General features: G+C 33.8%; 1 protein-coding gene across 3 annotated transcripts; it reads left to right on the plus strand.

Annotated features, from left to right (window-relative positions):
• The first annotated feature begins 1263 nt into the window (after window positions 1-1263).
• LOC111281449 (myosin-1-like) lies at window positions 1264-14770 on the plus strand. Of its 3 annotated transcripts, none has more exons than XM_089760989.1 (23): window positions 1264-1626; window positions 2370-2682; window positions 2806-2907; window positions 2991-3134; window positions 3227-3377; window positions 3497-3524; window positions 4424-4589; window positions 4717-4780; window positions 4905-4918; window positions 5012-5096; window positions 5484-5840; window positions 6502-6620; window positions 7402-7554; window positions 7662-7751; window positions 8643-8720; window positions 9407-9565; window positions 9754-9960; window positions 11060-11265; window positions 11443-11578; window positions 12496-12625; window positions 12719-12865; window positions 13316-13383; window positions 13814-14770. In XM_089760989.1, exons 11-23 carry the CDS (start codon window positions 5756-5758, stop codon window positions 14471-14473), a joined length of 2238 nt encoding a protein of 745 aa, XP_089617115.1. In that variant the 5' UTR covers window positions 1264-1626; window positions 2370-2682; window positions 2806-2907; window positions 2991-3134; window positions 3227-3377; window positions 3497-3524; window positions 4424-4589; window positions 4717-4780; window positions 4905-4918; window positions 5012-5096; window positions 5484-5755; the 3' UTR covers window positions 14474-14770. The 3 variants fall into 3 exon arrangements, with proteins under 3 accessions (XP_089617115.1, XP_089617114.1, XP_089617116.1); XM_089760988.1 differs by lacking the exon at window positions 1264-1626 and having other exon boundaries at window positions 2290-2682; window positions 5484-5587; window positions 5702-5840; XM_089760990.1 differs by lacking the exons at window positions 1264-1626; window positions 7662-7751 and having other exon boundaries at window positions 2290-2682; window positions 5484-5587; window positions 5702-5840.
• The last annotated feature ends 10 nt before the right edge of the window (window positions 14771-14780 follow it).

Genomic DNA, 14780 nt, shown 5'->3' on the forward strand with positions numbered 1-14780 from the left:
TAAAATTTTTTCATTAAAAAAAAATTTAATCGATTAAATTAATTATTTATTAATTATAATTGTTGAAAATTGATGCAAGAAAAAGTCGTTTTGAAAATTTCATGTCTATAATTTATCAAAATCTAAAGAATAATGCAGGTATTTTCGGTTCCACGTGCACCAATTGTAAGTACCATACGAGAAAATAGAAAAAAATGGAGGGATGTGATTGGCTGATCCAAGGTGAGTCAGGGTGGGTCCCAAACAGCTGATTCCAATCTTTAGACAAGACGAAGCCGACAGTATCAGTGCATTACGTCTTACGCGGTGAATATTTGCCGGCTTTCTGGACAAAAGTTCTTAGCGTGCCGTAATCACCTACTCTAACTTACAGTACGCACCATCTCTACCCGTCCGTTTTTAATCCAACGGTTGCATTTGAAACACTGTTAATTCCTTTGACTCCCACCGTGGTCCCTGTGCAGATTTCTCAGTTCCAATCAAATTGTCACGAATGTCTCTATTGACTAAATTGCCCTTGCACTTAATTCTTAATTTTTTCATTAAAAATTTAGTACTTCGAAGCCATTTATAAAGTTTTATGAAGGCAGTTATATACGATAATGAACTTCAAATTAGGTACTAATAAATTAAATATGAATAAATTTTTATTATATTTGTAATTTATTTATTTAATTAATAAATTTAAAATATTATTTATAATTATCTATTAAATTTAATAAATAAATATAAATAGTATATACTTACAAATTATATATAAATATTTTATTCATTTGTATCATCATGTGTAAATTAATTAAATAGTAATTAATTTTATTATATTTATAATATATTTATTTAATTAACAAATTTTAAAATATTATTTATGATTATTTGTTAAATTTAATAAATTAATATAAATAAATAAAAATTGAATGTGTTGACTAATTATCATCCAACATTATACATCTACTTCCAATCGATTTTGATTTTCCAAAAGCTAGACCAGGCTTTTTTTTTTACTAAAGTATTTTTAAACATAAAGATTAAGCTTAATGTTCAAGATTCCAAGACTTTAGTAAAAAAATTTGGAAACACCCGCCGCCAATGTTTCAAAAAAAAATGGCAATATCGTCTTTTTATCAGAAATTCGTAAAACGTTAAAAATCTTCTTTTAAATACGGTCGGCATACGGTATCCCGTATCCGGTAATTAAAAACCTCCAAATCTAAAAAATTTGGGGGAAAAATAAATAAATAAAATTCCATAAATTTTAAAAAAAATGGATTTTCTTTTTTATTATCTGTGACGCAGAGGAAAAAAGGAGAGACTAGCAAAAAAGCTGAATCCTTCTCCTCACGCCTTCGAATTTTCTATTTGATTTTTTTCTCTGTACTTTCTTAGAAACCAAACACCATCCTTATACCATAATTCTACTGTTTTGAAAGAGTATATAGGCTGAGCTTCTTTTTAAGGCTTTAACTTGAAAAGAAAAAACTTTGCTTTTGCCGGCATTTTCATCTGCTTCTTCTTTAGAAATTTTAATTAGTGGGAATCTCCAACGTTTCTAGGGTTTTGAGATCGATTGAAGCTTTCAAGTACTCACTTGGATTTGAAGTAGTTATTATTTTAAAATATTTTCTTCAGGTATGTGAATAAAATTTTGATATTTCTGCTTCTTTTTTTTATTTGCTATTTTCTTGCTTGCTTGGATCGGTTTAGATTTGGCCCTTTTTTTTTTTTGTGTTTTAGGCTTAATACTTGTTTGTTTGCTGAGAAAATAAAGAAAGTGAAGAAAAGTTTCTAATTCTGACAATTCTTTGCTATAAAATTTCTTTAATTATTTATTTCTTTATTGTTTAGATTACTTAAATTGTTTCTTGTAATTTTTAAACGGTCAAATGGAAAGTTTGAAAAGGAGTAGTGCAATTATATGAAGCTTGCGGTTTTGATTGAAGATTTCAACGAATTTTAAGTTAATATTGGATCCAGGATTTAAATTTGCTGAAGGCTTATATGAAGTCGTGATGTTTCCCACTGTTTAATAGATAGTAAATTCTAGTTGTGATAGTTGAAGCTTTAACCATCTTTATGCTTTGAGCTTGTTAATGGCAACCGCGGATTGAAGAGCACTGGGGTGTGTGTCTTAAACAATGGTCCCCGCCATTTGCATTGCCTGGATAAGTTCTCAAGTGGGGTCTTGTATTAAAGCTAGATAGAACTTTTGGTGAAAACTGAAAAAAAGTTCACCTTTTTTATCTCAACCTTTATTTGATGCATCTTCCTAAAGCTCAAACCTCAGGGTTGCGAAACACTGAGGAGAAAATGTCTCAGAAAACTGTTGTTCCTCCTTCCCACCGGTTTACTAAATCTTTGCCTGTTGATTTTAGGTTCATGGGTTCTCCTACTTCTGATCCTATCGGATATGCTGATGTAAATTCGGGAAACAATGGTGTAACCAGCTTAAGCGTCCCTGAAAATGGTGATTCAGGGGGAAAGGTTGTTGAGAAAATTGAAAATGGTGTTGCTGATTCTGATCAGGCGAATGAGGATTCACCATATATTGGGAATGCTATTTTGGTTGAGGACAGGCCTTCTGTGGGTGATGAGGACGTGGACTCTGCAGCAACACCATTACCTTCGGTCTCAAAGTCTAACATCGGTTGCAGGTGGAGTGACATAACATCCTATGCCACAAAAAAGGTAATTTCTGGCTCTTGGTTTTATATTAGGTTAGCCCTTCTGGCATTGACAGGATCTGGTCTTTGCTATGTTTATGGTAAATCTCTTGCTCAACTTCTGAATTACTTAATCTTGCTGTTTCAGAAAGTTCAGTCTTGGTTTCAACTTCCAAGTGGGAATTGGGAGCTGGGGAGGATAATGTCAACTTCAGGGATAGAGTCTATTATTTCTCTTCCTGATGGGAAAGTAAGCAAATATTAAGTGAGCATGAAGAATAAGTTCTTACGTTAAGTAGATATTTGATTTATCTACTTGTATTCCAATTGTAGGTTTTAAAGGTGAATTCTGATAGCTTGATACCTGCAAATCCTGATATCCTTGATGGTGTGGATGATCTCATGCAACTTAGTTTTTTAAATGAGCCATCAGTGTTGTTCAATCTCCAGTATAGATACAATCAAGATATGATATATGTAAGAGCTCTTCTTATTTTCTATCAATTTTGAACCTGCATCTCAAGGTCAGCGTTTTACTAATGGTGTTGTTATAATTATGTTCAATTCAGACAAAAGCAGGACCAGTTTTGGTTGCTATCAATCCTTTTAAAAAAGTTTCTTTATATGGAAATTATTATATTGAAGCATACAAGAACAAATCCATTGAGAGCCCGCATGTCTATGCGATTGCAGACACAGCCATCCGGGAAATGACACGAGGTACATTCAGTTTCTTAAAGTTGTTAGATTGGTTTTTATTTTATTAACTTTGGTATTATCATGAGTTTAGGTTTTAATACGGTTCTCGCTTCTCTCTTCTTTTTTTTTTTTTTTTCCAGATGAAGTAAATCAATCTATCATCATAAGGTTGGTATTCTTTTTCTCTTCTTTTCCTTCTCTGAGTATATTTTTTACATGGATTCTACTGATCATATTTTAGCTGCTTACTATACAGATGTTTTCTTATTTGTTATTTGAGAATGCACAACTAGTAATACATTTTGTAGACGATTATTGAATATAAATATTGTAGTTTGCCTGTAGAAGCAACCAGTTTCTCTTTTGGCTATAAAGATGCTCTATTATGTAGCCTGCTATCTATGATGACAAGGATGATCAAATACTAAAAATTTCATGGCTTGTCAGATGCTGGGACTGTAGAATATGTGTCTTAACTCTTTCTGTAATTAATGCTTTTATTGAGTTAGGATGTGCAACTATTAAGATGTAAAAGGGGAGTATAGCTATTGTAGGGATTACCTCCAACTTTGCTGCCTATTAAAGTCATTACTCTAGGTTTAGACATATTTTATGTTTAGGATGTCTAAGGTTGGGCCTAAATTAGTAAAGTATCTTTTGAACTTTTGTAATTAACCAATGCCATTTTAATTTTGGGTGGTTCCTTTTTTTCACCTTTTAGTAAGTTTTCAAGGAGATTCTCTTTATTTTTCGTAATTAGGCCTATTTATCTCTGTATAGATTCTTTTTTGGCTGTGGATGTGTAATATTTTGTTCTTTGACGTGCATTGCAGTATTTACTTTACAGTAGCTGTTCTATTTTTAATTCAGTTCAGCAAATATGTGATGTGGAATGTGAAGTCTTAAATTTCATCAGAGTAAATTACTTTGTTAGATGATTTGTATTGTGAATCTGATCATAATCAATGAAGCATATGTCAGGGGTTTATTACAGCTAACTTTTTATTTTTTATTTTTATTGCATGTGTCTTTGCTTGTAATGGTTGTGTTGCTATTTGCTTGTCTAGTGGTGAGAGTGGAGCTGGAAAAACTGAGACAGCAAAGATAGCAATGCAATATTTGGCAGCTCTTGGTGGTGGGAGTGGAATAGAGGATGAAATATTGAAGACCAATCCCATCTTAGAAGCATTTGGTAATGCAAAAACATTAAGAAATGACAACTCAAGCCGTTTTGTAAGTTCCTTTGTTCTTTCATGGCTCTCAAACTCTTTCTTTGATTTTATCAAATTGCATAGTCTTTGCGCATAGTGAAATATGATGAGATGGCTTCAAGTACTAATAATTTAAGTGAAAATCTCAGGGAAAGTTGATTGAAATCCACTTTAGTGAAACTGGAAAAATATCTGGGGCCAAGATTCAAACTTGTAAGCCATTTTTACTACCGAGGTCCTGGGGTGAAATTTAATTATTTGAGCATATTTATTTTTCCTTCCTGAAATCTGTAACTAACATCAAGTTTTGAATTTGTTTTCTCTTCCAAATGGGCAGTTTTACTAGAGAAGGTAATTTTTTTACACCACTTTGTTCTTATGTGCCATTTGATCCATTATATTTTTCTAGGTATGAATTGCTAATTTAATCTATTATATGAACAGTCTAGAGTGGTCCAATGTGCCGAGGGAGAAAGGTCTTATCATATATTTTATCAGCTTTGTGCTGGTGCTCCTCGTGCTCTCAGAGGTAATGATTGCTTGCAATCTTTATTTTTCTTTGGGCTAACATACTTCCTGTTGGCATCAACTGGGATACAAGTTTGTTCTTTTTTGCTGGATTGCTTATGGTTTATTCATCTTTGAGCTTGTCTTAGGGTATGCTTTCCGATCTTCGATAGCAAATTAGAGTTGTCCACTATGAAGGCCTGAAAATGTATATGTTATGGTTTTGACTCTCCTAAATGTGATAGTAGAAAAGTATCCATGAGATAACTAGCTTAGTTGTTGTCCTCCCTTTTTTGCTGTTACTTTTGTGGAATAATCTCCTAATTATATTATTTTGAAGAATCATCTTCAATCTTTTGCCATATTAAATTATGTTCTTTGCGTATGTTCATTCAATTTTGGCATACAGAGAAGCTAAATTTGAAGGATGTGGATGAGTATAAATATTTGAAGCAGAGTAATTGCTATTCTATTGCTGGGGTTGATGATGCTGAACAATTTCGCATTGTTAAGGTACTTGCTTATTTCCCATGATTTATCTCTTTCATCCATTTAGTTATTTGTCACGATTCATACTTTAAAACTGAGAAAGTAATTGGCATATACTGTTTATATGTCTAATTTCAGGAAGCTTTGGATGTTGTCCATGTTAGCAAAGAAGACCAAGAGAGTGTCTTCGCAATGCTTGCTGCAGTACTGTGGCTGGGAAATGTCTCATTTGCCATGATTGATAATGAAAACCATGTTGAAGCTGTGGCAGATGAAAGTAAGAAATTTCCAAAAACCAATGGGAAAAGACTCTTACTAACTGGGTTGCCCTTATGTCTTTAAGTTCTATTATTGTTGTTGTTATACCTTGTGACCCTTCATTGATGCTAAAAAATTCATCCATATAGCCTTTCCCCTACCCTTCCCCCCAAATTCCTCTTCTTCTGATAATAGACTTTACAAGGAAAGGGAAAAATGAAATGGAGACAGTAGAAATCCAAGCTAAAAACTATTAAGTAGTGGTATCCCCCATTGGTTAAGTTTAGAGTTTGCTGTGGCCTTATATTTATGTATATTTACTTATTGCCAATTAATTTTAGGTTGGATGCTTAGAAAATGGTATCAGAGTCCAATTTGTTTGTTATACTTGTTTGTTCATTTAATGATTTGACTGGCATTTTTTTTTTGGTGGCAGTATTTTGTGCCAGGGTCAAGATATTTTCTCTTTTTTAGTTTTTATTTATTTTCCCATTGTATCAGGCATCTGCATTTGCCTCTTATCTTTTCTTCCTTTTTAGTGCTGCTGATATGCGTTCTTGCATTTCTTTCATTAGTATGATATGTCACTGTTTTTTCTACAAAAATGGTCTTCATTTATTCATGTTGCTTTTGCTTGAGCTTCATCTGATCTTTCTGAAGGCTATAATATTACTTTTCAGGTCTAATCAATGTTGCTAAGTTGATTGGATGTGACACTGCAGACCTTAATCTGGCTTTATCAACTCGCAAAATGAGAGTTGGTAATGATAATATTGTCCAAAAACTAACACTATCACAGGTAAGAATCCTTCTTTGTAGAAATACTATATTTTGTTTGGTAGGTCATAAAAAGTGCAAGCTTCTATCTCAGTTTAGGGTAGAGCATGTAAACGATGATTTCTTCAGATTAAGAATTTCTCCATGCTTATCATTTGAATAACATTTGTGTGAAACCGTTTTATTTTCCCTTGTGGCTTTCCTGGGCCAAAGTTCGAGTACTTGCCTGTTTATTGAAGCTGGCTGGAGGAAGGCTTAAGTTGCTTTGATCCCAAATATTGTTCTCATTCTATGCTACCTTATGTCCATCTTTACTCTTCATCTAGGGAAATCTCTGAATTGATGCCATAATTATGGAAATTAATATGGATTTGACTCTTCTGCCATGTTTTGAAGAATCAAATTAGAGAATCAAATATGACTGAATTTGATGATATAATATCTTTGTGTTGGCAGTACTGCTGTCTATGCATATATAAATGAGCATGAAATTGATAATTGCAAGATTTCCTCACTTTCTTTCATTTCTAGAGGATGAGTTAAATTATCTTCCTATTATATTTAGCTTTGTATTTCTTACATGACTATTCAGCTTCACAAAATTTCTACACTACCTGCTTCTATATCTTAATTTGGTGTCAAAAGTTAAAACTGTTTGGGATTCTGACCCCCATCATTAGTTTATGAACCTCTGTCTGGTGATTGTCCTAGAGTCTAACATGTTAAAGTTGGAAGCGATGTTATTGATATTCTCATTTTAAGACTTGCTGACATCCGTAATCAACACATTCTTTCATTTTCAGGCTGTTGACACAAGAGATGCCTTGGCAAAATCAATTTATGCTTGTTTGTTTGAGTGGCTGGTGGAACAAATTAACAAATCACTGGCCGTTGGCAAGTGGCGAACTGGCAGATCTATCAGCATTCTTGATATTTATGGCTTTGAATCATTTGATGTATGTTTCAATAATGCTTTGAATTTCTCTCTATCTCTCTGTGGCTCTCTGTATGTCCAAATTGGCATTTTCTTCTGTATTTCATTCAACATGATTCCTTTCTACAGAGGAATAGTTTTGAGCAGTTCTGCATTAATTATGCAAATGAGAGATTGCAGCAGCACTTTAATCGTCATTTATTCAAGTTGGAGCAGGAGGTACCTTATATTTTCTGTATCATATGATTGTTTTAGAGCTTAAATTTATTGATATGTGTGGAAAAACTAAGAAATAAATCAGTGTGGAAACTGAATGTATATTGAAAAACTGTTTCTTGAGAATTATACAAGAATCTTAGGTTTATAAACAACTAACTAGGGGTTAAACTAGGAAACTAAATCTTACTAAAAAACTAATCCTATAATTGAGGGATTGTCTATCCTAATTTTAGGGATACAAATACTTAATTCTAGAGATACAAATATAAATATACAGATTACAAGATTACAACCAGATGTAAATAAGTGTTTTCCCACAATATGGATTCTCATGGCATTTATACAACCTGACCGAAACTTGATAGATTTCTTCAACCTTTTCGTGTCAGCATGTTTTGCATTGGGTAAATAATGTACAACAGTAGCTTCAAAGTGTATGAGTTACCATGAAGTAATGGCAAATGTTACCGTTTTCCAGCTTTGGAAACAAAAAAAAAAAAAGAAGAAAGCTCAAAACTCTGCTGTTGACAATCTATTTTTACATTTTAAGTTTTCCCTGTAAAGAACCTCTTTTATAGCATTTTGCATTCTTTGGTGGGGAAGACTTATTGTAGTAATGAATCATTGAATCTTCGGTGATGATGATTGAAACTATCTTTTTGGATAATTAATGATGATTGAAGTTATGCAGTTGAAGTGAGGGCTGTTGAAAGATCACCTTGCTCAAGAAAGAGTTTTAATTCTTGAATTAATCTTTTTATAAAAGATGGCAATATGTCAGTTGCTTTGCTTTTGTGCTGGTCAGTTAGTGTTGTTTGAGAATTAATGTGATTTCATCCAAACAAGACCTGTGACTTTTACAATGATTCTTCATCCTTTTTTCCCTTTTAGGAATATATCCAAGATGGCATTGACTGGGCAAAAGTTGATTTTGATGATAACCAAGATTGTCTTACTCTTTTTGAAAAGGTAAGGAGTTCATTTTTAATGATTCAGCTTCATGTATGCTTTCCTTCTTTGTGCTTGGGCCTTGGTGTAGGAAATCATGAACTTTTGCACAAATGTCGTTACTGGAAGGCCTTGCAAAGGTTGGCCTGCTTTGATGTTAGTCATGTCTCATAACATTTTGATATTAATTGTGTAGAAAAAGAAAAAGTTCTCTTAGAATTTTGAAATGAAAAAGTAGCTCTCATGGTTTGTTTCCTGCACTCCTGTCATTTGGTTCAACAGAAGTTGTTTTTGTATCTTATGCATGATATACTAAGATAGTCTTTTTCTCTGATAACATCTCCAATTATTCACATTGTATAACATCTCCAATTATTCCTATTGTATTGGGTTTAGAAGCCTCTATTCACTTTTCCCTACCAAATTAACAATTCTTGTTTAGGTTTTACGTGACACTAAAACAAAGAATGTACATACATGTCTTGTGTATGTTATGCTGCTAGTATGCTAAGCATGTTTATTGAATTCCAGTTTTTCTTTCATTTGTATTTCCCCATCCTTTTGATGGAGTTGAAGGTAGAAATTGCAAGAATGACAACAATAATTAATCAAAATTTTGATGCTTGCCATATTGATATCTTTTATTCTTTGCAGCATCAATGTATAAAATGTGCTTCTTGGAATCTTATTTTTTATGTTTTTTGCAGAAACCTTTGGGATTATTGTCTCTGTTAGATGAGGAGTCCACTTTTCCAAATGGCACTGACTTCACATTTGCCAACAAGCTCAAGCAGCATTTGAATTCCAATTCTTGTTTTAGAGGAGAGCGAGAAAAAGCTTTCACTGTCTCTCATTTTGCAGGAGAGGTAATTAGCTTTCTAATTCATGGATTGTCAATGCGGTATTCCTTTCTTGTGTTTCAAAGGTGCTTGCCTGCGCCTCCTAGTTTTTCATTGTTCAAAGTATTGGCGGTGGAAGAAAGATGTTTCACTTTCAGTTTTTATTTATTCTTGCTACCTGACAATTTGACAGCTTTTCTTCGTTGCCAACTCAGGTTACATATGACACAACTGGATTTCTAGAGAAGAACAGAGACTTACTGCACCTGGATTCAATTCAACTACTGTCCTCGTGTTCATGCCACCTTCCTCAGACATTTGCATCAAATATGCTTAACCAATCTGGAAAGCCTGTGGTGGGTCCTTTACATAAAGCTGGTGGTGCAGATTCTCAAAAGTTAAGTGTTGCAACAAAGTTTAAGGTGAAGTCCTTTCCAAATTTCAAGTGTTCCCAGGCTTCAGTATGAACAATCTTTATCATATACTTAATGAGTACGAATATGTGAAAGAAGCTTCTATGGAATTACGTCCACAAGTATATACATGCTAATAATTCTCATTCTTTCTATTTCAGAGAGGGAACCAGATAGTTCTGAATTTCATATGTGTATATATTGATCCATTACTTTTACTTGACATTTTATGAAATTTTTTATGCTTTTGCAAAAGTTGTTATGCTTCTTGCTCAAAGGTATGGGGTTCATACACATCTTAACCTAAAACTGGCCATTGTTTATCTTATACTTGAAGTTTCTTTTGTCCTCCTTTGGTTCTTGTCATTTTTTTAGGCAGCATGAAACGAAATCTTGATCAATTTGGGGTGGTCTATCATCTCCAATGTGATTCTTGCAACTGGTTGATCTGGTCGAGATTTAAATCTGTTAATCTGCCTTTCACTGTGCTGTATTTACAACCTTTTCAACTAAAACTGAATCTCTTGGTTCTAATTTTTCTGTCATGGAAAAAATAGTTTTATTGCTTATTGTCTTTTGCTCTTTTGCTTCTTCCAATGATAATTGTTTAATTATTAGTATGAGGTCTGCTTGTTATGTTCAATGGAGGCAAGTCAAGCATGGTTTTAAAAGTTGTGAGTCCTGTGACACTAGTAGTTTGATTTATTTTTTCCCCTTTATGTTCCTTAAGAGATGAAATCATCTTGTATCCCTGGACAGGAGGCATAGCAGTCCTTGGGATTAGTGAGGTATTTAAGACTAATAAATTGTGGAAGTTGCCATACTATTCAGATTACTGTTTCTCATGCAGTGTTCCTTTGTTATTATAATATAGTCTCAGATGAAATTTTGATTCAAATCTTTTACTTCTTTTGCTTATAAAAGTAATTGAACCCGTGTGAATGTAGGATATAGTTGCAGGAGTATGAAAGAACTTAGATATCTGACCTCAGAATTATAAATTATAGCATTTATAGTTTGTAAAGTCTACTTTTTATGGAATTCTTTTTTGAAGATTATAGTTAATTTATCCTCTATTTCTCTTTTTGTGTTACTTTCTATAATATAGAGTCAACTCTTCCAACTAATGCAACGTCTAGAGAGCACTACTCCACATTTCATACGTTGTATAAAGCCCAACAACTTTCAGTCTCCTGGATCATATGAGCAAGGACTTGTTTTGCAGCAGCTGAGATGTTGTGGTGTCCTAGAGGTTGTTCGTATATCACGGTCTGGCTTTCCGACCAGAATGTCTCACCAGAAGTTTGCCAAAAGGTAAAGAAGAAGAAATCATTTTCTTTTTGTCAATTTTCCTTTCCTTCTCTTTTCCCCCTTTTACACAGATTTGAGAGTTTATACATAATTGTTAAGCATTTGATCTGTTCTCCATTTTTCCTTTTGGGTTGTGTGTTTTTGTTTGATGGTGTTGGTTTGTTTTGTACCTTTCCTCAGGTATGGTTTTCTTCTACTGGAAAATGTTGCCTCTCAGGATCCGCTTAGTGTTTCAGTTGCAATTCTTCATCAATTCAACATTTTGCCTGAGATGTATCAAGTTGGCTACACAAAATTGTTTTTCCGTACTGGGCAGGTATAATAACAAAATTGGTTCATCCTGTGTGATTTACCCTCTAGTCTTTTTTAGCCCTCCCCCAATCTCTTTTGTGGGCTCCTTATTCGGAAAAGAGGGAGGGGGAGTGGGGTATGGAAGTTTGGCAGTGTTTGACTTCCATGGCTGCTGAATGCTGATGTGCCAGTTAAATAGATCACATATGGTGTAAATGGCACTAGCCCCTTGTGCCCATGACAACACTGATCTTTGCCAAAATCGTTGAAAGCCCATGCCTACTTTCCCCTATGACTTGACATGGTTTTTCAGGAACCATTTGGAATATTATAGTTTTCATTTTTAGTTTAACTAAAATAGGAAGCACGGATAAGAATCTATAATTCTGATATGGTCATGTAAGTTACCCTATGAAGATGAGTTTTTAGTTCAAACTTTTTCATGTAAAAGAAGATTATAATGAGCATACATCTTTTTTTTTTTCTGCTTGCATCGATGTTGTTATAATATATAATACACACCACAATAATATGTATTTTTTGAGTAGATATGAGTACATTCATTTCATTACGTTGATATCCTGTTTTGAATTGAGAGTCAAACCCAATCCCAATCTCTCCACCTTTTAATTCTTTGCCTCAATGATTTGAAAGGCAGTTCAATTTTGAAAAGATTGCTATCAACTCGTGTAATTGAAAGATGTAATTGAAAGATGAAATGCTTAAGAACATCTATCTACTTTGTAACCTTGACTTAAATTGATATAACACAGACACTCTGGACACTCTGGGCAGATTGAGGTTCTTGAGATTTATAAACTGTATGATAGCAGTTACTGTATCTCTTAATAATAAAAAATTGAAAATACCCTGCAACATGTATCTGTTCTTGATCTTGATCTTGATGTATTGATATTGATATAAGATTAATAACCAATGCAGATTGGGGCTCTTGAGGATACAAGGAATCATACACTTCATGGTATTTTACGTGCTCAAAGCTGCTTCAGAGGGCACCAAGCTCGCAGCTACTTTAAGGAGCTTCAAAGAGGAACTGCTACCCTTCAGTCATGTATTCCCATTTTCCGTTTTTATTGCTTTGAAATTATTTTTATGCAAAATAAGAAACTGTAAAGACCTGAATTTTCTTTATCTCTTACTACAGTTGTCAGAGGACAGAAAACCAGGAAAGAATTTGCTGTCTTACTGCAGAGACAGAGAGCTGCTGTTGTTATACAAAAGCAGATTAAAGGCAGGAATGCTAGGAAAACATTCAAGAACATTAATAATGCTTCACTTGTGATACAATCAGGTAAGTATTTATTTATTTATTTATTGTTGAGTTTTGATAGTAAACGTGCAAAGCAATATAATGTGTCTTAGTATTTTCTTGAAACTTAAGTTCAGTAGAACTGAAAATGGCTTGGGCTTCTGGCTGCCACAGTCAGGTCAATTTGAGGATAGAGATGTTTTGTATGTCAACAACTGGGTTCTTTCGGTTAAAGATATTCATAAAAATCAAAGTGCATTTCTAATATAACCCGTGAGAATTTAGAAAGGATGGATGGAAAACATTTAAGTATGTATGAAACTGAATACCCTCCATAAGTGAATGTGATAAATTTGGTTTTGGCTACCAAAATTTAGAAAGACAACAAAGCCGGTTTAGGTTAGATATTTTCTTATGTAAAGTCATAGTGATTGAAAATCATGTCACTGAAAATTTATGTATAATTTCATGATTGTGTGCTCTATACTGCAGTAATTCGTGGCTGGTTGGTCAGAAGATGCTCTGTAGATATAGGATTAGTCAAATCTGGGGCCTCTAAGGTACGATTGTGTGCTCTATACTGCAGTTATGTAATTCTTTATTAGTATTTATCAAATAGCATTCCCTTATTACTTTAGTCAGGAAATATTTTAAATATTCTTTGATCTTTTGTAATGATGCATCTTCTCATAAAATATAGGTCCAATCTTGCAAAAAAAGATAAAAAAAAAATGTTCTTCCAAACAGTTTGCAGATCAATTTGTCAGTCAGTTCTATGATGCTTAATTTTATTTTTGAATCTTTCTTTTTTAACTGTTATGCAGAATCTAAATTTTTGGTAATCATCGGATTGTTATTCTAATTCAGTCTCAATATGTTGTGGTCGGTTGCTTTTAATCAGTTCCAACTTTTTCTTAGAACATATGTGCATTCATCCCATATTATATTATTTGCATTTGAGACACTAAATGATTATAAATTCTGATACAGGCAAATGAATCAGATGAGGTGCTGGTCAAGTCATCATTTCTCGCTGAACTGCAGCGCCGAGTTCTTAAAGCTGAGGCTGCTCTGAGGGAGAAAGAAGAGGAAAATGACATCCTCCACCAGCGGCTCCAACAATATGAAAGCCGTTGGTCTGAGTATGAGCTAAAAATGAATTCCATGGAAGAAGTGTGGCAGAAACAAATGAGGTCACTGCAATCCAGTCTCTCCATTGCAAAGAAGAGCCTAGCAGTTGATGAGTCTGAGAGAAATTCAGATGCATCAGTTAATGCAAGTGATGATAGAGAGTATAGCTGGGATACAGGAAGCAATCATAAGGGTCCTGAGAGCAATGGTTTGAGACCAATTGGTGCAGGTTTGAGTGTTATAAGTCGGTTGGCAGAGGAATTTGAGCAGAGGAGTCAAGTTTTTGGTGATGATGCCAAGTTCTTGGTGGAAGTAAAATCGGGACAGGTTGAAGCAAGCCTGAACCCAGATCGTGAGCTTAGAAGGTTGAAGCAGATGTTTGAAACTTGGAAGAAGGATTATGCAGCAAGATTACGAGAAACAAAAGTGATCTTGAATAAACTTGGAAATGAAGAAGGTGCACTTGACAAGGTGAAAAAGAAGTGGTGGGGAAGGAGGAACAGCACAAGGTATACTTAAATTAGATTATTATTACTATTATTATTCTTTCTAGTTGGTCTATAGTTGCTGTGTTGCTGCTGTTAGCTGCATATTCTATTCGTAACCAGGAATTGTCGCATATAGAAATTGTGAGAGTTTTGCTTTTACATTCGATTTGGTTATTGAAGAGGCAAGTAATTCAAATGCATACCCAAAATTTAAAATGTATATTATTTTTACTAAAAAGCTAATTTTATATCCACAAAATTTGAGCTTTGTTTGTGGCTGAAAAGCTGAAAGATTGCATTGTGTTAATCCTCAGTTTAATTTCTTCTACTCTTTGTGC

Source organism: Durio zibethinus, chromosome 5, assembly GCF_047325235.1.
Source record: "Durio zibethinus cultivar Kanyao isolate XHJ-2024 chromosome 5, ASM4732523v1, whole genome shotgun sequence".
Classification (NCBI taxonomy): Eukaryota; Viridiplantae; Streptophyta; class Magnoliopsida; order Malvales; family Malvaceae; genus Durio; species Durio zibethinus.